Source organism: Opisthocomus hoazin, chromosome 8, assembly GCF_030867145.1.
Source record: "Opisthocomus hoazin isolate bOpiHoa1 chromosome 8, bOpiHoa1.hap1, whole genome shotgun sequence".
NCBI lineage: Eukaryota > Metazoa > Chordata > Aves > Opisthocomiformes > Opisthocomidae > Opisthocomus > Opisthocomus hoazin.
Genome location: NC_134421.1, coordinates 73,029,777 through 73,052,198, shown reverse-complemented (window position 1 = coordinate 73,052,198; position 22,422 = coordinate 73,029,777). Strand labels below are relative to the sequence as shown.

At 55.0% G+C, this 22,422-nt stretch overlaps 2 protein-coding genes across 3 annotated transcripts in view; one reads left to right on the top strand and one right to left on the bottom strand.

Moving 5' to 3' along the window:
* The first annotated feature begins 165 nt into the window (after window positions 1-165).
* Window positions 166-20,112, top strand: GDI2 (GDP dissociation inhibitor 2). The gene is made up of 11 exons (XM_075428907.1): window positions 166-368; window positions 9,226-9,333; window positions 10,176-10,275; window positions 12,395-12,529; window positions 13,854-14,052; window positions 14,879-15,010; window positions 15,814-15,913; window positions 17,806-17,977; window positions 18,573-18,717; window positions 18,974-19,028; window positions 19,104-20,112. Exons 1-11 carry the CDS (start codon window positions 324-326, stop codon window positions 19,257-19,259), a joined length of 1,347 nt encoding a protein of 448 aa, XP_075285022.1. The 5' UTR covers window positions 166-323; the 3' UTR covers window positions 19,260-20,112.
* A 1,416-nt stretch (window positions 20,113-21,528) lies between these two features.
* The window catches only part of TASOR2 (transcription activation suppressor family member 2), a 53,918-nt gene continuing 53,024 nt past the window's right edge, over window positions 21,529-22,422 (bottom strand). For both annotated transcript variants that reach the window (XM_075428569.1, XM_075428571.1), the window contains one exon: window positions 21,529-22,227. In XM_075428569.1, coding sequence (XP_075284684.1) covers window positions 22,224-22,227 — 4 coding nt within the window. In that variant the 3' untranslated portion in view covers window positions 21,529-22,223. The remainder of the gene's footprint in view (window positions 22,228-22,422) is intronic.

The window sequence follows — 22,422 nt, the reverse complement described above, 5'->3', positions numbered from 1 at the left end:
ATGGGTGATAGAGAGCGGCGCAGACCCGCGCATGCGCACCGCGCCTCCCACCACGGTGGCAGCGCCGTCGTTACGGCGCAGCGCCCGCCCCCTAGCGACGGGCGAGGCCAGCCAATAGCGGCAGGCGGCGGGCGGTGATCGGCAGGCGGCGCGGGGGCGGCGCGGGCCCGCCCTCTCCCGGCGCGGTCTCTTCACGGCGGCGGCGGCGGCTCCATTTTCTCCCGCTCCCGCGGCCCCGCAGCGCCCGGTTCAGCCTTCAGCCCCGGCCGGCGGAGAGAGACGCTTCCCCCCCGCGCCCCGTCCTTCCCTTCCCCCGCGCCGCCATGAATGAGGAGTACGACGTGATCGTGCTGGGCACCGGCCTCACGGTGAGGAGGAGCCGCCCGGGCCTCGGGCCTTGCCCTACCGCGGGCGGCCGCCGCCCTTACCGGGCCCCGGTTCCTGTCAGCCTCGCGCCCCACTTCCCCAGCGCTCCCACCCGTGCTGATCCCCGGGCGCCGGTGTCCTTTTGCCCAGCGATCGCCTGATTATCTCCGCCCCCCCCCCCCCAGCCCCAGCCCTAGGGACGCCTGGGGTCCGCCCCCCCCCTTCCCTCAGGGACCCGAGTCCTGGTGCCCTCCCCTGGGTGCCGGGATCCCTTCCCCTTCTCTCACCTGATTATACTCCTCGCACCACGCTCGGACCTTGGGGTCTTTTATCTCTCACCTCACCATCGTAGCCCCCCCCCGGCTGGGGTGCCTGGGTCGTCGTCGTCCCCCACTATATTACTCTGAGGTGCCTGGGTTCCCGCCCCCCCCAATATATTACTCTGGGGTTCCTGCCCCACCCCCCCAATATTTTACTCTGGGATGTCTGGGTTCCCAGCCCCTCCCCCCCCCCCCCCCCCAAATATTACCCTGGGGTATCTGGGTTCTGATCCCCCCGCCCTCCCCAATGTCAGGGTCACCTTCCTCCATCTTATTTAATTATCATAGCACCCCCCCATCACTAACACCCCCCCCCCCCCATCACTAACCATACCCCCCCCCCCCCCCGCCCCGCGGTTTGGATTCCCTGCTCACATACCCGGATCCTTTTCCCCCATCCCTAATTAGACCCCCGGGCTGGGTTCTGGGTTTTTATATGATTATAATAGACCCCCCCCGCCATGTTCGTGTCCGTGTCGTGTGTGTCCCCCCCCCTGCCCCGATCCCCGCGGGGCCGGGCCCAGCTCACGGGAGAGGCCCCAGGAAATGCGGTTGTTGGGCGGGGGACGGCGGACAATAAACCGCTAACGGGATTTATTGCTTTTTTTTTTAAATTTGATTTCAATTATTATTTTTTCCTTCACCCCTCCCCAAACCCGAGGTGGCTGCGGGGTCCATCGAGCCGTGCCCTGCCCAGAGCAGAGCCCAGGCTTAGGGTGGAGGCAGACCTGGTTATCCCCCCCCCTCCTCCTCCTCTCCCCGCTCCGCCTTTGCAGCCTTCGGCTTCTCCATCCAGCCCTGACTGCAGCAGGAGGGGGATGGGGAGGCGGATGCACGCCTGTCAAATTCGTCTGATTTTCCTCCCCCCCCTCAAAAAAATATCTCCTCTCCTGCCTTGTTGCTTCATCTCGGTCATCCCTGAGGAAAGCTGACAGCGCTCGGGGGTGCGGCGGAGGGAGGGGGATGAGCCGTGGTGGGGCTTTGTCCTATTGTGGAGGATGCAGCCAGCGCTGCAGGCTGCTGGGGGGGGGGGAAAGGAATAAAAAATGGCAGCGCCGCTGCTGGTGGAGATTTCTTCTGGTTCCTTCCCTCCTTCGAAGCGGGGAGATGCCTGGGGCCGCCGTTTGCTTACCCGCTGCGGGTTTAGTGGGGGCTGAAGGGTGGATTGCAGGTTGCAAATCAGAGGCATTGTTTGAAGAAGGGGGGGGATAAAATCCAATATGGTGGAAAGGAGGTTTTCCTCGCTGTTAAACTGCCTTTCCTGCTTTTGTTTCCCCCTGTTAACGGGGAGAAGTGGCCAGACAAAGAGAAATCTTTGGGGTTGGCCGGGAGGGATTTCCCCCACTTCCCCCATTGATGGTAATTGTAAATAGAAATAACATGCACTTCCTGCTGTGATTGACGGGGGGGCTGCCACGGCGGCGAAAGCATCGCGTCTGCTGACACAGGACTGGGGCAGATCTGGTTCATCATCGTCCCCCTGTTTCGAGTATGGGAAGAAGGGTAACAAAACCAGGATGCGGCAGAGAGAAAACGTGCGGAGTGTGGGAGCATCTTCCCAGCTGCTGCCGTAGGGTGAACCCAACTTTCCTGGTTGCTTTCATTCCTTTCTTGGAGGCTTTTCTCTTTGAGGCAGCAGGAATGACTTAGGAGGGGAAAGCTTCTTCCCTTTGGTAGGGAGAGCTGCAGTCTGTCCTGGAACCCATCTCTGGCTCACCAGAGCAGGGAAGCGGGCTTCTGGGGAGGTGAAATATAATGAGCTTCTGGTGAAGGGGCCTCCGATAGATCCGAGCGCCATTAAAATGTTAATTTATGCTTTAGAGTGAGCTGTGGTATCGAGTTGGTAAGCACCCGTGCTTAATCTCAAACTGACAAATGCCAGTGTAAGTTTGACAAAAGGCCTCTTGTGAAATCACTTTTAAGACAAGCTCACGCTAATGATCAGCAGTTGGGTTAAAAGGAATAAATTACGGCCGTGTTTGAAGGTGTGCTGACCAAACTCCAGAGCCTGGGAGCGCGCAGGAGCACTTGTATTGCTTCCGATGCGCGGGCTTTACCTCCGAAATACCAATTAGAACAGGATGGACTTCATCTCGACTTGAGCGGCTGGCGCGGAAAAACGAGTGAATGGAAACCAGAGGTCCTGGTGCAGCCGGGACGCTCCCGATCCCAACGTGCACGGTGTTGGCTCGGCAGTTGTGGCTGGCGAGTGGTGTCAGAGCAGAGCCTGGTCCAGGCTGGGCTGCAGGAGACTCTGCAGGCGGGTGAGCGATCCAACTGGAAGCTTGAAGGTTGCTCCTCCAGCTTTGGTCTGGTACCAGTGCTGGCAGAGTTGGGATTCCTGAGGAAAAGAAACTGAAAAACGCGTTGCGTAAACACGTTCAGATGTTTCTTGCCTTTTCCAAAGAGCCTTGGAACTGTCACAAAACTTCAGATGATGGTTTTAACCCCGCTTTCCTTAAAGCCGGCCCTTGCAGAGACGGACTGCGCTGTTGGAGTCCCGTCAGGCTGCTCTCGTAGCTCCGCGAGCTTGTTTCTCCTCTCTGAAAAGCCTGACTTGCACCTCAAGTACTGATCTTGATGCTGCCTGAACAAAACGAGGTTGTCCCACCAGAGTTACCGGTTGGCTTGTCCCAGCGTCCATCACTAGGACTTGGACGAAGCCCGTAAAACAGCTGTAATCCAGACCATCGGGGAGAGGCAGCGAGCAGCTGCTGACCTGGAGGGTTTTTCTTTCTCTTTCCAAAGTGGAAGTCCGGTTGTTGGTTTAAAAAAATAAATTGTGGGAGCCTTTGTAAGAGAGTCAGAAATACATCCGTCGCCGCGGTCGTTCTGGTTGTGTCTGCGGGGCCACCACTGCGCAAGTCTGCAAGACGCACAGTCCATAAATTCCACTTTTGATGGATCTGAAAGCGCAGCACGAATATTTCAGGTGCTAATCACTTCTTCAGCCAGTAAGGAAGAGCTAAGGCAGCTTTAGGACTGGGATTACTGGCACATAAAATATTTCAGTTTTTCCCTTATATATGCTAATTGGAGACCCCGTTGCAGCGCCAGGCTTCTGACGATACACCTTAGCAGCGTGGGGGGAAAAATAATCCCAGAGCATCTTTAATCCTGAATTACTGCTGATACAACAGCCTCAAACTTACCCGAGGTATAATTAACTTCACAGCGCTCGCGTGAGAGTGCCGCGTTCCTCCCGATCCCTCCGCGTGTCGAGCGGTGGTGAAGCGTCAGGCCCCGTGTGCAGGGCGGGGGTTTGCAGGGCGCTGGCAGGTCTGGCTGCCCTGGCACGAGAGCTGGTCGGTCTTCCGGCTACCGCGTCCCGGAGGTGCCGGTGGGAATGGCTGCTCCAAGTTGCTCAAGTCTTAATAGCTTGAAGAACCTTGGCTTAGGTTTGCTGTGTGTGTTGAAGATGTGGGCAGCATCTTTCTCCAGAGCTACTGCACAAACCCGTTCTTAATCTGGCGCGGTAATCGGCAGGCTGGAGAACACCGAAGTGGTTTTATTTTCGGACTCGTCTTTTCGGTTCACCTTCATTTACACCTCTTTGGTCTGGAAATGGCTTGCTGGGACGTTCAGGAGTGGGACGTTGTGCGCTCTGACAGCTTTGTATCTCGTTATCTGCTTTTGGCGCTCCAGACGACCTGGGTTATTTGACGTGAATGTTGGGCATAATTAAACTACCTCGTTTAGCCCTAGTAGATGAACACCATGTTCCTGCTGGGCTTTCACTCGTTGCAGGCACCGGTGTGCTGAACTAAGCTTCTTACCTGCCAGCTGCCTCACTGCGTTAAAGCTATATAAATCCATCGCAAAGATACAGATTCACTTTCTGTAGGAGCAGAGTAGCCAAGACTCTTTGGTGCACAGAATCCCAGCATGGCAGGGGTTGGAAGGGACCTCTGTGGGTCACCCAGTCCAACCCCCCTGCCGAAGCAGGGTCGCCCAGAGCAGGCTGCACACGGCCTTGTCCAGGTGGGTCTTGAATATCTCCAGAGAAGGAGACTCCACAGCCTCCCTGGGCAGCCTGTTCCAGTGCTCCGTCACCCTCAGAGGGAAGAAGTTCTTCCTCATGTTCAGCTGGAATTTCCTGTGCTTCAGTTTGTGCCCATTGCCCCTTGTCCTGTCACTGGGCACCACTGGAAAGAATCTGGCCCCGTCCTCCTGACACCCACCCTCGAGATATTTATAAGCATTTATTAGGTCCCCTCTCAGCCTTCTCTTCTCCAGGCTGAACAAGCCCAGCTCCCTCAGCTTCTCCTCGTAGGAGAGATGCTCCAGTCCCCTCCTCATCCTCGTAGCCCTCCGCTGGACTCTCTCCAGTAGCTCCTCATCTTTCTGGAACTGAGGAGCCCAGAACTGGACAGAGTACTCCAGATGGGGCCTCACCAGGGCAGTGTAGAGGGTAAGGAGAACCTCCCTCGACCTGCTGGCCACACTCTTCTTAATGCACCTCAGGAGACCACTGGCCTTCTTAGCAGCCAGGGCACACTGCTGGCTCCTGGTCACCCTGTCGTCCCCCAGCACTCCCAGTCCCTCTCCGCAGAGCTGCTCTCCAGCAGCTCAGCCCCAGCCTGTCCTGGTGCCTGGGGTTGTTCCTCCCCAGGTGCAGGACCCTGCCCTTGCCCATGTTGAATTTCATCAGGTTCCAGATACATTTAATTGTATGGGCACAGGCCTCGCTGCTGAAAGATCCAGAAGAACATGAAGGTGACTGCGAGGACCAAGTGGAGTGTCCCAGTCCCTTGCATCATCCCCTGGTAGCTGAGGGCACTGCTTGAGTGCTGTGAGGAATTGCTTTTGCAGCTTGTACAGCTGAGCAGAGCTTTTAGTCTCGCCCGTTGGTGTCCAGCATGGTGGACGTAGCCAGCGTGTGCTAGAGGCGGAATAGCCTGGGCGATGCTAACGAGCTGCGTGTCACTTCTTCCTCGTCACGGTGCAGCCCTGTCTTTCTTAGAAAGAGCTCTTGCTGTGCTAGAACCGAAGGTGAAGGGGTTTTGCTAAATGTTTTTGCGTGGAATCTTCCCCTCAGTGCTGTTCTATGGACCGATGCTGGCTCCAGTGTCCATCGGTCTGTCTGAGCCCTTCTGAACGGCCGCTCTGCTTGGAGAAAATCCATTGCAAGCCTACCTGCATCTCTCGATTCCTGAAGGCTTCTGCGTGCAGAAGGTCCAGTTGTGCACAGTTCGTGCAGGCGAGGGAAGAGCTGATGGTCTGAAGCTGAGCGTGGAAACACCAATACCTCCGAGTTACCCCTTGCTCCTGTTTTTTTTCATGGATTTGTATCGAATGTGCTGTCTCTGTGTTTCTGGTACGCGTTGCTCTCTGGTTCTGTGCTCTCCGGCCATCTGAAGCGGCCCAGCGGTGCTGCAGGCGACCTCGATCGCTGCAGGACTCGCTCTGTCGTTCGTTCGGCGACGCGATGCGAGAGCCCGTCGTAACCTGAGCTGGCTGAAGCGGTGGATTACAGCCGCGCAGCGTGACTGTAATTTGCACAAAGATTGTGTCTGACCCCGGCTGGATACCTGGCGCTTTCCCTGCTGTGTCTTGGTGCCCTTTCTGCTGTCGGCAGCAGCTCAGTTTTACCCGTTTGCACGGGGCCGGTGTTTATAACGCGCTCAGAAAGCCACAGATTTGAACTCTGACGCTTCCCCTTTCTTATTTGCAGTCTAAACCGTTTCTGGCCCTCCCCTTAATGGCGCAGGCTGTTTATTTTCCTTGCTCCCTGACCCAAACGACATAACGACCTATGCAGCGGACCCGTGGATGGGTATAGCCAGCGGTCAGCCAGCGAGGCCGTCGAAAGGAATTGCTGAGCTGGGAGGATAAATCTATTGTACGTCTGATGTGTTTTATGACTGTGCCGTTGCCTCATCGGCTGCAAAGGGAAGCGGTGGTGAAAGGCCTGCGTGGGATTTCAGTGCGGGAGCCTGGGTGATAAAACGAAGCTGATAAATGAGCCTTGGGTAAAATGGTATCGTCATATCTCCACCTCAGTGCCCATATCGGTGTTTAATGGGCGTGAAATAAGATTGAAAAGGTGCTTTAGACCTTCTGCTGGTACCTGAATTTGCTCTAGGGGGATGCTGGCAATTTGGGCAGGTCACCTGCTGAAAGGATACCCGCTGACTGGGCAGCGATGGGTGAGCTGTTCTGAGAAGGCAGAGCAAGAAACGCTTTGAAGTTTCCTTAAATGGAGGAAGGAAATCAGCTGACATCTGGACTGAAGAATGTAGCTGCTGCAGCTTTTACTGTAACTTCATCCCTCCGATTGATACTTATTTTGTTTTGAAATCCTGGTTGGCTTCCTGGTGGCTCGGCTCCAGCGTGGACGCTGGCAGCCCTGTGCCACCATCTGGCAGAGCTGGTGAGCCGGGGTTTTGGGAGATGTTCCAGGCGGGATAAAACCGCAGGGCAGAGCAGAGAGTCAAACCAGAGCCCTCGTGTAGAGCTCTGTGAAATTCGGTTGAACTGAGGAGATCGCGCTGGCTAGCGGGGATGCGCTTGGTGTGATAGTCGCATGTTGCGTGTGGTAAATCGTTAACGTCCTAACTGAGACCATAAAAGCCACCTGTACTTTCACTTGTGAATTACTCGTTGTTGTAGGGCTAATGGTGCTCTCGAGTAGCATCTCAACGTAGGGTTTGGTGCAGCCCTGCCTGCTCTAAGGGTCTCTGCCTGCCTGAGTCTGGAAAAAGAGGAGAGGTCTTGTAGGACAAGAGGGATCTGGAACCCGTGGAGGATGGTACGGTGCGGGAGGGAGCGGCTGGCAGATCACGGAGAGGTTTTGTGGGAAGTGCTGTGGCTGATTCTTTTTCACGATCCACGTGATGGCCATCAAGCCTTGAAATCACCCACAACTTCGGGGATTAAACTCGGAGCGGCCCATTCATGCCGTGCGGACAGCTCTGGCCTTGTTCTTCAGGGCCTTGGCTGAATTACCGCGGCTTCTGGTGGGTGACAGGCTGGCTGGCAGTGCCTTGCCCTCCCAGCAGAAACGATTTGCCCATTGCCACCTGGACAGCAAGTCCTCACGCCGGCGATCCCTGCCGACCATCCATGCCCCTACAGATGCTGAGACACTTCAGAGCAAAATCCCCCCTCCTGCAAGCTGCCTTCGGGCTTTGGCTGGTGAAGCTGAAGATGGTTTTAAAAGCTGCCTTTACACCGAGGTTTTACTGAAGTTAGGATCTGCAAGTCATGTGGACAAGATATGGTGGGAGACTTTTTTTTTGCGTTAGAACTGTGGTTTAGGTGACTGTGCTAAGCCATACCGGTGTTGGCCAGCGTTGCCATGACAGAGTTTGAAATAAACCTCCTCCACGCCGCAGCAGGGGGGAAGTGACACACGAGGAGAGTCCCGAGCGCTCCGCGGGGTGAGGTAGAAGTGGAACAAACACGAAGGGTCTCACGGCGACGCCGGTCTCTGCCGGGAGGGCCAAGCTGCCGGTTCTCTTCAGCGAACGGCTCCTCCGCTCCTGGGCGAGCAGATGTGCCGCGGCGGCATCTCTCGGCAGCTGGATGTGGGGTTTGACGGGCTGAAGGAAAGATGATGCCAGATGTGGCTGGGACCTACAAATTAGATAATGCTGATGGGGAATGAGAACTCAATGGCAGACGTAATTCTGCATTTGGAGAGTTGAGGCAGAGCAAGAAAGATCAGTAAAACCTCCACAATAAGCAGTCCTAAACACGCAAGTGTTCAAGTTTTTGTTAAGCTCTTTGGCTTGTGAATGCTGGAGCCGGTGACCGGGTTAGTTGCAAAGTTGTCTTTTAATGAGGATTTAGCCGTGCGAGTTCTTAGCTGGCTCTGCAAGCTACAACTTGTGTCCCTCCGAGATTAGTCTCAGCCTCTTGGTATTGCGTTCAGACGTAGCAGCTGATCTGCTGCTCAGCGTAATCTCAGTGTTTTTAATCTCAGTGGGTACATAGCAAGGATGGCAAAGTGTCCACCGAGATGCTAAAGCTCCCAAATGTCTTTATTTTTTTTTATGCTATCTCTACGCTCTCAGAGTAGCTGTTGACTCTTGTGCGTGTCCAGAGAGCAAAGATTGAGGTTTTGAGGAGGCTAACTGGAGTCCGGGTAAGATTTCACGCTCCTGCTCTCGCCCATAAATGAGGGTGCTGCCTCTCCATGGACATCCTTAAACTGATAGCTGGTGGTTTAGGGGTGTAGATTTTCCTAATCTGGCCCAGATGAGTGAACTTCCCCGAAACTTCCCTGGGGGAACCCTGGCAGGAGCTGGGTGTGTGGTTCAAACAGCTTGGTTGGCTTGCCCGGAGCAGGCAGCAAACCTAGTAACGGGTTAATCTGTCTCGAACAGAAATCTTTCAGCGTGCCTGTCTTCATTCTGGAGTGAGGCAAGCGGGGTGTTTTGTTTTCGGAGCACGGCGCAGGTGCCTTCAGCCCCAGGCGTGCAGCAGGCTGTCCGGACACGCTCTTCGGGAGAGCATCGTTGGGGGGGGGAAAATGGAAGGAGGCTGAACTGCCACTAACACGGCCCTCGCCTCTCCTCGTTTCCTCTCTCCGCAGGAATGCATCCTCTCTGGGATCATGTCGGTGAATGGAAAGAAAGTCCTTCACATGGATCGTAACTCTTACTACGGAGGGGAAAGCGCATCCATTACACCCCTGGAGGACGTAAGTACGGAGGCTGACACCCGCCTGTTGTGTCCTCCCCAGGCTCATAAAGGGGGCTTTATTTCAAGCTACCCTAGGGGTGGACTCGAAGTAATTACTCTTAAGGGTTTCCTTTGCCTAAGAATGTTTTATGGCACTTCCACGGGGTAGAAACCAGTGTGTATGTTTACACTTGGTAGATAGCGCTTGTTTTCTGTAGTTCCCAGCCGAGATTCAAGCACGCAGCGCTCGTGCGATCGTTCGGAGGTGTAATGCCCGCCAGCTAGATGTTAAACTCCTCGGCTAAACCGTCACCGCCGCGCTGGCCGGCGAACGTTGGCCTGAGAGATGCTGTGTGCTCTCTGTGTGGTCCTCGGTCTGTGAGCGCTTCCAGCTAGACAGGTGCCACCTCCTTTGGTTACAGCTCGCGCCCTGGGGTTGTGAAGCCCCTAAAGCTGTCAGCGTGGCTCGTTAATTAGACGTCAGGAAATCACCACTCTCGTTGCTGCTTAATGGAGTTAAATATTGGAGAGTCTGGTTTAAGTGCGTGGAGGAGCCTGCCCTCTCCTGAAGATTAGTGATGTTAAACAGCGTTTTGGTTCAGCAGGTCCTAAGTTCCCAAGCTTTAAGCTTTGGAGGAAGAGAGACTGGATGAGCAGAACATTGCTGCCCGATTCCTCCTGTAAGAATTCACTGGATGTGCATCGAAAATCAAATTCAAGCTGAAACGCTGGCCAAAAGCTTGCTGTGAGGAGCTTATGTTCAGCTGGGAGATGTGGGGGCGGAAAGTGTGTACATGTGTGGGAGAAATTGCACCCATAGATATTTCCTCTGCTTTAATAAGTTTCGTATTCTCTCCGAAGCTCTACAAAAGGTTTAATCTCCCAGGAACTCCACCAGAATCCATGGGGCGAGGAAGAGACTGGAACGTGGACCTAATTCCAAAATTCCTTATGGCTAACGGTGAGTGACACGGAGCTCCTAAGCCTTCCTCGTGAGCTTAGCCCGGGTTAGTGTTCAGCGCTGTGACCGAACGAACGGCCCTGCAGCCAGCTCTTCATGGCCTTGTTGGAGCATTCATCAAAGAGCGGCGGAAGGGTCGCTCTGCACTTGTGCCAGAAGCACCGCAGCTGCTGCTCTGTCACTCATTTTGGGTCAGACCTCTCAAACTGGGAAGATGGCTCCGGCTTGGAGCAGCGGCGTGTCTGGAAGCGCTGAACGGCCGCTTTCCGACAGCCTCTCTTAAAGTGTTTGCGTTTCTGGCCGGAGTTAATGCTGTGAATTTGTGCTTTGTTATTCTTCTGTGGCTTAGGAAGAAACGACTGATTCCATGGTGACTGTTAATCCCCTTTGTTCCTGTTTTGTGGCTTGCAAACTCTGTCATCCCTTATTGAGGCCACTGATTCTTTAATCTATGTGTTCCAGTACTGGGACGGGTCTTCTGGACCAGATCCACTGTCGGTGAAGCGGTTATCGTACATACAAGGGCCTGGAGTGATAGGACAGGGGGTGATGGCTTCAAACTGAAAGAGGGGAGATTTAGATTAAATATAAGGAAGAAATTCTTCCCTGTGAGGGTGGTGAGGCCCTGGCCCAGGTTGCCCAGAGAAGCTGTGGCTGCCCCCTCCCTGGCAGGGTTCAAGGCCAGGCTGGACAGGGCTTTGAGCGCCCTGGGCTGGTGGAAGGGGTCCATGCCCATAGCAGGGGGGTTGGAATGAGATGATCTTTAAGGTCCCTTCCAACCCAAACCATTCCATGATTCTATGATCAATGCAAACAAGTTCAGGAGCAACTAATTTTGCCAAATACCAGCCGCTTGCTACTGGGATCTCATGTCCTTGAAGCACGGGGGGACAGATGTGTTGTGTAGTGCCCCTCTCGCTCAAGGCTAGTGCAGTGAAAGGCTTGATTTGATTCCAGCCAAGGTTTGGTTACTCTAATCTCAGCTTACTCTTGGCTTGCGTAGGTTCTCCTTACCCTCTACACTGCCCTAGTGAGGCCCCATCTGCAGTGCTGTGTCCAGTTCTGGGCTCCCCAGTTCAGGAAAGATGAGGAGCTACTGGAGAGAGTCCAGCGGAGGGCTACGAGAATGATGAGGGGACTGGAACATCTCTCCTGCGAGGAGAGGCTGAGGGAGCTGGGCTTGTTCAGCCTGAAGAAGAGAAGGCTGAGGGGGGACCTAATAAATGTTTATAAATATCTGCAGGGTGGGTGTCAGGAGCACAGGGCCAGACTCTTTGCAGTGGTGCCCAGTGACAGGACAAGGGGCAATGGGCACAAACTGAAGCAGAGGAAGTTCTGCCTGAACCCGAGGAAGAACTTCTTCCCTCTGAGGGTCACGGAGCCCTGGAACAGGCTGCCCAGAGAGGTTGTGGAGTCTCCTTCTCTGGAGATATTCAAGACCCGCCTGGACGCAGTGCTGTGCAGCCTGCTCTGGGTGACCCTGCTTCGGCAGGGGCTTGGACTGGATGACCCACAGAGGTCCCTTCCAACCCCGACCATTCTGTGATTCTGTGAATCCCGTTGTGGTGCGTTTCTGAGGGAGAGCGTCGCTCTGGGGATGTGACAGTGGGTGGGGACAGGTGAGCAGGCACGTGTTGACACTGGCTGCTTGCAAGCTGGGGGCTGACTGGTGGGAAGTTGGCTTGGTCAGCTAACAGGCAGGCTGCGCCAGGTCTGAATAGGGAGGAGGAGGAGCTGCTGTGTTCCGAAGACGTGACCTTGTTTGTCACACTGAGTGTGAACCGAGCTACAAGGAGCAAAGAGCAGCAGCGTTCTGCGGCGGATTAACATGCTGCAGGGTGGCTCTTGCTCAGAGGACTGATGGAAGCTGGAGTAATGATGAAGCAGCTGTGAATTGCCTTTAAGAAAGCCTTAAAACTGCCTAATAATTGCACTAGTGAGTATCTGCCACACCCCATCCATTACACAAAGGTGTAAGAGCTGTGTGGGTTGAACGTGGCGCTGCCGTTGAAGGGTTTGGTGTGTTGGAAGGGACTGTCTGCCGTGTGAGATGCGCTGTCCTCCTCTTGGCTTCTGGCTGGAGACCAGCTGCTTGACTCGTGCCAAACCTCCTTTCCAGGTCAGTTGGTAAAGATGCTGCTCTACACAGAAGTCACTCGCTACTTAGACTTCAAGGTGATCGAGGGAAGCTTCGTCTACAAGGGAGGAAAGATCTACAAAGTTCCTTCCACTGAGGCAGAAGCCTTGGCATCCAGTGAGTAGCTGCACCTTGCTTTTGTGTCCTCCTCAGGCTCCCATCCCTAAACAAAAGCATGTCAGGATATTCTGTGCTCGCGTAGGAAAGAAATCTGAATGCTCCTCGTGAGGTGCTGTGTGTAGACTCCATCTCGGGAACAAGCTGCGCTTAGCGTAGGATTCTTCTGCATCTCATTTGACTTCAAACCCCCCGAGGAATCTTGGGCTTCCCGAGCCTTGAGTCACTGTTTTCTTGGAGCTCTCAAATGGAGCCGGTGGAGCTGCCTGTCCCGTGGCTCGTCCGGTGAGGCTTTGGCAGTGTTTTCCTTCCTCAGGAGGTTACGTCTGGGGATTACGCTCCCAGCTCTGCCGTAAATCTTTAACATTGAGTCCTTGTTGGGTGGATTTTGTGTGAAAAATGTCGCGTTCGTCAGCAGGCAAATCGGAAGGACTAATTCCGACATGCGGCACCTAGCTCAAATCTTAATTGTTATCTACTTAAATTTCACTCTTCAGATACAACTACTGATGGTTCCTACTAGCGTAGTGACGTACGTTAGGAGCTGGCTGAGGGCCGTCCTTCAGCTTCAGATGCGGGACGTACTCAGTAGCATCTCCAAAAAGTCTCGTGATAAAGTGACTCCCCCAAATAAGGCTCCCGGTACGTGGCGTGTCGGTGCGTTGGAGCCTTCCTTACGGCAGGTATTCCCGTTGGCTGCAAAGTAATCGGCCGTGCCTTCAGTTTGGCCACGTTGCCATCTCGTAGGTAGTCTTGAGAGACTCACACCAGCAGAAGTAGGAGGTGCTTTTGGTGCTGTCTCTGCCGTCATGTTTCGGCAAGTCCAGTCTTGCTTCTCCCGATCTGTAGAAAATCAAAACGCGTTAAGTGGTGCCTTGTCCAATCTCGTGGTTGAAGTTCTGACCCTCGCAGCACTCGCTGGTTCCTTGGCGAGGCTGCAGGAGAGCCCAGCACGGCTCGCTTTGATGGCGAGTCTGGTAGATGCCAAACCTGGGTCGGGCTTTTCGCCAGGCCACGTGGAAACTGCTCGCCGAGCCTTCCTGCAGCTGGGAGGAGTGTGTAGAAGCTCGGCCTCCGGCCACGCCTTGAAGTAAGTTGTCCATACCAATGGTACAGCAGGCCAGCTGCCGGCGTGGACCGGCTTGGCCAGATGTTTGTTTCTCCTGCTCGAACAGAGGTCCTTGGTTAGCCCTCAAGGCCAAGCTCCACGTTAACGAGTGGTGGCCGAAACACTCAGCAGTTCTTTCCCGCTTCTGATACTCTGTGGCAGTGGGGAAAGCCGTTTCGTAGCTGCGTGAGTTCTGACAAAATACCTTCGTTCTAGGCTTAATGGGCTTGTTTGAGAAACGCCGGTTCAGGAAATTCCTCGTGTACGTTGCCAACTTCGACGAGAACGACCCCCGAACCTTCGAAGGCGTCGATCCCAAGAAGACCACCATGCGCGACGTGTACAAGAAGTTTGACCTGGGGCAAGACGTTATAGACTTCACGGGCCATGCCCTCGCGCTCTACAGGACTGACGAGTAAGTGTGGGTTCCATTGCTCCCCCGAATCAGCTGAGCGCGTACGGCGCGGGCCTCGCAAACCCAGGGTGGGACGTCTCGCAAAGGGTGTCTGTCCCCGAGTGCTGCATGAATCTTAAAGTACCGAGTCCTCTGCTGATGGGATAATTAAACTTTGTGGGTTCCTGGGGTTAACGAGGCATCTCCTTCCTGGTAAAACCCCTTGTGTTGCCAAGTGCTTCTAAAAGGGAATTCCCAGGGAGATACTTGCCCGGAGCACCTGGAGGGTGGGGAAGGAAACTCCTTGGAAAGAGAGTCCAGCGGAGGGCTACGAGGATGAGGAGGGGACTGGAGCATCACTCCTATGAGGAGAGGCTGAGGGAGCTGGGCTTGTTCAGCCTGGAGAAGAGAAGGCTGCAAGGGCACCTTAGAAATGCTTCTAAATATCTGCAGGGTGGGGTTCAGGAGGACGGGGCCAGACTCTTTGCAGTGGTGCCCAGCGACAGGACAAGGGGCAATGGGCACAAACTGAAGCAGAGGAAGTTCCTTCTGAACATGAGGAAGAACTTCTTCACTCTGAGGGTGACGGAGCACTGGAACAGGCTGCCCAGGGAGGTTGTGGAGTCTCCTTCTCTGGAGATATTCGAGACCCGCCCAGACATGGTCCTGTGCAGCCTGCCCTGGGTGACCCTGCTTCGGCAGAGGGTTGGACTGGGTGACCCACAGAGGTCCCTTCCAACCCCGACCATTCTGTGATTCTGTGAAGTAAATGCTTTGCTCTCCGAGTGTGTTCTGCTGTAAGTCTTCGTTTGTGAAACGTTGCAAATCGTGTAACTGCCCTCTCCAGCTATCTAGATCAACCATGCCAAGAAACGATCAACAGGATTAAGCTGTACAGCGAGTCACTGGCTAGATACGGTAAAAGCCCGTACCTTTATCCCCTCTATGGCCTTGGAGAGCTGCCCCAGGGATTTGCAAGGTGAGAACTCGGTTTGGTACTTCAGTGTCTTCTCAATTCTGCTGTCGTACCTGTTGGGGGGGATCAGATGTGTGGAGTCAGTGCTGGAGCTTCCAGAACGTGACACCACATTAAAAATTCCGTGGTCATTAATGGTTCTCTCGCTGTCTTAAGCAAGAAGCGATTCCTGCATGTGAGATCGCTTCTTTCCGGGCGTGTTTACCACGATTCCTGTCAGCGGTGGTAGTTCTGGGTTTGCTCAGAGATGCTGTTCGCAGCGTCTCATCTATCTAAGAAGTCAGGTTTGCCGATGTGGTGTCGCCTGCAGCTCTGACACTGCAGGACTGTCTGGGCTGCACCAAGCAGACTCTTTCTAGCTGGATGTAACCGCACCTTTAATTTGCCTCAAATCCCAGCTGCTGCCTTGCAGGAAGAACAGCAGGCGGCATCTGCTGGGTAGATGTTTAAGCAGCCTATTTTGAAGAGGTTTAAGTCTAATGTGTGGTTTGTCCAAGTGGAAAGGAAACAAGGGGCTGCAAGGGCTGTTAAAAACCAAACGCGCACCCGTGGAACCTGCTGAAGTGGCTTTTCTCAGATTGCATCCGGGGAGGTTTAGATTGGGTATTAGGAAAAATTTCCTTCCTGAGAGAGTGGTCAGGTATTGGACCAGGCTGCCCAGGGCAGTGGTGGAGTCCCCATCCCTGGAGGAGTTCAAAAACCGTGTGGATGTCGCACTTCGGGGCATGGTGGTGTTGGGTTGATGGTTGGGCTTGGTGATCTTAGAGATCTTTTCCAACCTTAATGATTCTCTGATTCTCTTGCAGGCTAAGTGCCATCTATGGAGGCACCTACATGCTGAACAAGCCCATTGAGGAGATTGTGATAGAGAACGGCAAAGTCGTCGGTGTCAAGTCTGAAGGGGAGGTACGGTACCTTCCAACTCTTTTCTTCCTCCCCACCCCAAATCTTGCCTCTCAAAATTGAAGCTGTCGGTCATCGATCGGAACAAATGCAGTAGAAAAACCCTCATCAGAGCCCTAAGACCAAAACTGCTTGGCCGGTGCTGCCTTTCCCCGTGCCAGCTTTCTTAAGACGGGTTGATGTTTTCACGGTGAGGACTGCAGTACGGGCAGTCCTACTCCAGGAGTTGGAATGAAATCTCCGTGGGGTAGCAAGGCTGTTTTCCGAACAAATCGGGCTGGCTGAACTGGGAAGGGTCTGCTTGCCTGTGTCTGACCTGGGTACAGAACCAGCTCTGCCCTTGACATCAAGCACGGGCTGCTCAGACAGCCGGCACGCGGCCTTTCTGCAGCTTCTTCTCAGCCCAGTGACACAACGCTAGCGAGAGCGCCGCGAGCTGCTTGCGAGCTATAAATGTGCTCCCAGCTGGAGCGGGCGCTTCGCAGGACGGTTCAGCGCTCGCTGGCAGGGTAACGTGTCCCTCCGGGGCGGGCAGGATGCGTCCTGGCTGGCAGCGAGGTGATAATCCGTGCTCCAGACTGATGTGCCCAAGTGCGGGCTCTCGGGAGGTTTCAGACTCATCAAATATCAAACTGTCCCTGTAAAAATGAGTTCTGATGCGAACTGGTCAGTTCTATCTGTTTGGTTTGGCCTTGACCAGAGCAAGTTATGGTCTCAGACTGGGAGGACTGGACTCTGCAGTGCGTAGAGCTTAGCTGCGTGCTGAATGACGAGGGGAAGACGTGGCCACGCAGATATACGTAGTCTTTTACTAAGAGTAGTGCGCTGAGATTTGGATTGCCCAAGCTGAGCGTACCCTCAGCAGGCTTGCTGATGACACAAAACTGGGAGGAGTGGTGGACACACCAGAAGGCTGGGCTGCCATTCAGCGAGACCTGGACAGGCTGGAGAGTTGGGCAGAGAGGAACCTGCTGAGGTTCAACAAGGGCAAGGGCAGGGTCCTGCCCCTGGGGAGGAACAACCCCAGGCACCAGTACAGGCTTGGGGTGGACCTGCTGGAGAGCAGCTGTGTGGAGAGGGACCTGGGAGTGCTGGGGGATGACAGGGTGACCATGAGCCAGCAGTGTGCCCTGGGTGCCAGGAAGGCCGATGGGATCCTGGGGTGCATTAAGAAGAGTGTGGCCAGTAGGTCAAGGGAGGTTCTGCTCCCCCTCTGCTCTTCCCTAGTGAGACCTTATCTGCAGTGCTGTGTCCAGTGCTGGGCTCCCCACTTCAAGAAAGATGAGGAGCTACTGGAGAGAGTCCAGCGGAGGGCTGAGAGGATGAGGAGGGGACTGGAGCATCTCTCCTGCGAGGAGAGGCTGAGGGAGCTGGGCTTGTTCAGCCTGGAGAAGGCTGAGAGGGGACCTTCGAAATGCCTCTAAATATCTGCAGGGTGGGGGTCAGGAGGATGGGGCCAGACTCTTTCCAGTGGTGCCCAGCGACAGGACAAGGGGCAACGGGCACAAACTGAAGCAGAGGAAGCTCCAGCTGAACCCGAGGAAGAACTTCTTCCCTCTGAGGGTGACGGAGCCCTGGCCCAGGGTGCCCAGGGAGGTTGTGGAGTCTCCTTCTCTGGAGATATTCAAGACCCACCTGGACGCGGTGCTCTGCAGCCTGCTCTGGGTGACCCTGCTTCGGCAGGGGGGTTGGACTGGGTGACCCCCAGAGGTCCCTTCCAACCCCGACCATTCTGTGATTCTGTGTGAAGTGTGCTGCTGGCAGTGAAATAAGAACCTGATGTGGGAACAGCTGCCTCAAACCACTTGTTTTTCCCCCACATTGGCTGCGTCCTCGCCTCCGGCTGCATCCACGCCTCCGCACGGCGGTCACTCAAGGTCCCTCTGTCTCCGCAGGTCGCTCGCTGCAAACAGCTCATCTGCGACCCCAGCTACGTCTCGGACCGCGTAACGAAGGTCGGCCAAGTGATTCGGGTAATCTGCATCCTGAGCCACCCGATCAAGAACACGAACGATGCCAACTCGTGCCAGATCATCATTCCACAGAATCAAGTCAACCGAAAATCAGGTGCGTGGAGAGCAGGGGCTGCCGGGGCGTGCGGCGGCCTCGTCGCGCTGGGGTCGAGGCAGGGGGGTCGTTAAATGGCTCCACGCCAAGCACGCGCTCCGATGGGATGCGAATCAAGTGGGGAAAGTGCCCTTCCTGCCGCTCTTGTGGCGGATTTCACGTCCTTGTCCAGGAATCCTTTAGCTTAGAGTCGGAAAACCGTGGGTGGAAGTGCCCCAACCTGGGAGATGTGGGTGGGGGCTCTCAGAGGGAGACAAGATGGGGGGAAAATGCTTCCTCGCCCTTGGACAGAGGGGTGGGCTGGCTGCTGGGGCCCTCGCTGGCTGCCGGGAGCCGTTGTAGCCGCAGGAAACTGGATTTTTGGAGAGCTCGCAGGGCCGCTCGTGCCCAGGCCCATCAGCCGAGAGCCTGAGAGCACCCAGGGCAGCAGGGCGAGGGCGGGACTCGTTGGAGCGTGGTCTCCACCAAGACAAGGCGGAACGAAGCGTTGGGGGAGCAGGGAGAGGCGCGCGAGCGGGCTTTTGGGGCGAGGCAAAATGCGGGCTGTCGGTTTGCCTGGCGCCTGCTGACCGGCCGCTGTGACGTTCTTCCCCAGATATCTACGTCTGCATGATCTCCTCCGCGCACAACGTGGCGGCGCAGGGGAAGTACATCGCGATTGCCAGCACTACCGTGGAGACCGCCGACCCGGAGAAGGAAATCAAGCCGGCCTTGGACCTCTTGGAGCCCATTGAGCAGAAGTAAGCGCTCGAGGAGCCCGCTCTCCCCCCTTCTTGCCTCGCCGCTGCGAGCCGTCGGGCCCGAGGCGTGAAGGCGGAGGGGATCTGAAGGCCGTTTGGCTGCACAGAGGTGCTAAAAACTCTGAATTTCCTCTGCGCCTTCGCTACTGATGCGCTGGGCAGGGCGATGCCCTTTAATTAAGACACTCGTTCACCGAAGCCGCTGCTCAGCGGTGCCCTAAAACCGTTCTGACGCTGCTTCTTCTCCTCCTCCCAGGTTCGTTAGCATCAGTGACCTGTTCGCGCCGACCGACCTGGGAACCGAAAGCCAGGTTAGTGAGCGCGGGGCTGGTGTGCGAGGGGGTGGGGAGAGGGGCTCGGCGCTGAGCGGCTGCTTCTCTTCCCAGATCTTCATCTCTCGCACCTACGACGCCACCACTCACTTCGAGACGACGTGCGACGACATCAAAGATATTTATAAGAGGATGATGGGATCGGAGTTTGACTTCGAGGAGATGAAACGCAAGAAAAACGATATCTATGGGGAAGAGGAGCAGCAGTAATGAGAGTCTCTAATTAGGAGAAGTTTAAATCGGCTAATATGAATATATAAGGAACTTAATGAACACTGTATGAAATTCAATATTGTAAGGCCTGCTTTTGTAATCCCATCTCTGAGAGATTGAAGAGTACTGCACTGGTAATGTTCCCCTTTTGGATATCATGTGTTAATTATTTCATTCTGGTAGGGCTGCTGTCCAGAATCTGGCAAATTACTGACTGATTTAACGACTAACCTCGTAAGCAAAAGGCAGAAGGAACCTTCATTTTCTTTTTCTTTTTTTTTTTTTTTCCCCCTGTAGAAGTTGGTGCAGATTTGAAATAACTCATTGACAGCTGTGTCTTACCTTGTATTTTTAATCATTTGTAAACATCCTTCACAATTATGTGCTTCTGGTGAGCTAGTAGATGTGACGGTTGTCACGCGAAACCTGATTATCAAGGAAAATAGAAACTGAGCACTCCGTCATTGTGGACAGCATCCCTAAAGCCTCCTCCCATCAATCTTAACTCTGTGGCAAGTTGTATTATGGACAAAGCCCACATCTATTGTAGCAGCAAATGTTGGCTTGGTTCTGGGCACAGAACTTAACCTCCACTTAAGCTTCTAAAACTGTTTACATCGGTTGGGACACAGCTGTGCCTAAGGCTCCTTTGTGTTTTAATCTTAATAAAATTGAGAGAACAAATTACAGAGCAGGCAAGATGTGGAAGTATTTTTCTGTACGCTGGTGGCTTCTGGGACAGACCAAACAGCACTGCGGTACCGGTATGACAGAGCCTGTGCTCCTCGTGTCTCCTGAAGGCTCCAAATGATTTCTGTACTGCGAAGTAAAGCCAAATTCTGGAAACCAGTCCTGGGCTCTGGTCTGATTCACTGCAGGGGTACGAGCAGCATCTCCCCGCCGAGATCCCTTGGATCTCTGCCCGCAGGGTTGACACGTGAGAGGGGTGGAGCGTTTCCTACCAGAAACTGGGCTCAGGCTTCCTCCCTTGGGCTTCCGGCTGCTCCGGGTGCTGCTTTTGGCTGGGGGGGAGTTGCCGCAGCACCAGGCCCGTTGCTGCTTCAGGCTGGGCATGGGCACAATCCTGCTCCATCCCCATGGCCACCAGCTAGTGCCTACATCCAGAAGTAGCACTTGTGTAAAGCAGTAGTAAGCCATTTCTGCACATTCTTGCACATTCTTGTCCCACCGTAGGGCCCAAAGAGATGCTCCTCTTCGGAGTGAGCCCTGCTCACCCACCTTCCTGGGTGTGCTGGGGGATGACAAGCTGACCATGAGTGAGCAGTGTGCTCTGGCTGCCAAAAAGGCCCATGGGATGCATTAAGAGGAGTGTGGGCAGCAGGGCGAGGGAGGTTCTCCTCCCCCTCTGCTCTGCCCTGGGGAGGCCCCATCTGCAGTGCTGGGTCCAGTTCTGGGCTCCCCAGTTCCAGAAAGATGAGGAGCTACTGGAGAGAGTCCAGAGCAGGGCTGCGAGGATGAGGAGGGGACTGGAGCATCTCTCCTGTGAGGAGAGGCTGAGGGAGCTGGGCTTGTTCAGCCTGGAGAAGAGAAGGCTGGGAGGGGACCTTCGAAATGCCTCTAAATATCTGCAGGGTGGGGGTCAGGAGGATGGGGCCAGACTCTTTTCAGTGGTGCCCAGCGACAGGACAAGGGGCAACGGGCACAAACTGAAGCAGAGGAAGCTCCAGCTGAAGATGAGGAAGAACTTCTTCCCTCTGAGGGTGACAGAGCCCTGGAAAAGGCTGCCCAGGGAGGTTGCGGATTCTCCTTCTCTGGAGATATTCCAGACCCGCCTGGATGCAGTGCTGTGCAGCCTGCTCTGGGTGACCCTGCTTGGGCAGGGGGGTTGGACTGGGGGATCCTCAGAGGTCCCTTCCAACCCCCACCGTTCTGTGATTCTCGTGCCATGATGAAGAGGAAGGAGGTCTTCCACGACATCTCATTCACACTGCGGCGCTGAACCTGGCTGCGGCTGCCCTGTTCTTCCGCCCTCCCCGGGGCTTTTGGCACTTCCTCCCCCCGGGAGCCTGGTGCAGGAAACGCGGGAGCGAGGTGCGTGGTGGGGGCTGGGGAAGCTCTCCCTCGCCTTCTGCTTCCTCTCTGGAGCTGCTTCAGTGCTCACCACGAACACGACAGGCCTGACGCGGGGGGAAGTGAAGCCGGGGAGCTGCTGTCCTCCGACCCTGCTGCTGGGAGAGGCTGGGTGTGCGTGAAACTTCATTTTTAGATTTTATTACTCAAACTTCAGACAAAGTCAGCCTGTAGATAACGTTCTTGCATTCTTTTATTAAAAAAAAAAAAAGGACAACCCTGTCCTCCACATCCATAAGGAGGGTATTTTACAAAGTGTTTAAGGTGGTGTTTTTCTTCCTCGCTACCATAAATAAGAGCTTTTTTGTTCCCGCGTCCTGTGGTCCGGCTATTTACAGAACTGGAACGCGCCCCAGTCCCAGCAGTGAAACGGTACCGAGAGGCAACACGTGAGACGTCGGCGTAGTGCGGGCGGCCGCGGGCCCGCCGCCGCGAGGGTCCCCAAGGGCCCTCCCCACTGCGCGCCCACCCCAGCGGCAACGCGTGCGTCTCGTGTGCGGGCTGTACAGCAACGGCCATGTGGAAAATGCATTTATGATGGGGGACTTGCATCCCTCCTCGTTTTTCAAGTAAACGGCTTTTTTTAGATTTTCCTATTTCTTCCAATGTCAGCTTCACTACTCACCTGAAAACATTCCAATAATTTAAACCGTGTAACATTAAAATAACCTCTGTCCTATAAGAAACTCGAAGGCAGGGAGTAAATCCCTGGGACGATTTGCGTTAACGATCTTTAAATAATTTCTATATACAGAACTAGAGCCAACCTTCCCCCGCTGCTTCTCCTGTGTGCAGCCCACCGCGACGCCGGGGAGGAGCGGGATGCCCAGACCGGGGCCCGGGAAGGAGTCGTGATGCGGCGTCGCTGCGTCACCTGCAACACGGAGACAGGGCACAGGTTACGGCTCCGCTCGCCTCGCTCCGGGCAGTGCCGGCATCTGGCAGAGCTTCCCGGGGACAAGGGCTGGCGTCTTCCCCGTGCACGGCTCTGCCCAGCACCGGCCCTCCCAGCTACGGCTGGAGAACAAGTCCTGTGAGGAGCAGCTGAGGGAGCTGGGGCTGCTCAGGC

Excerpts from the sequence above, each read along its gene's own strand:
- GDI2 (XM_075428907.1), top strand. The coding sequence starts at position 324 with ATGAATGAGGAGTACGACGTGATCGTGCTGGGCACCGGCCTCACG. Across the intron at positions 12,530-13,853 it reads GGCAGAAGCCTTGGCATCCA|GCTTAATGGGCTTGTTTGAG; the intron begins GTGAGTAGCTGC and ends CCTTCGTTCTAG. Across the intron at positions 14,053-14,878 it reads GCGCTCTACAGGACTGACGA|CTATCTAGATCAACCATGCC; the intron begins GTAAGTGTGGGT and ends TGCCCTCTCCAG.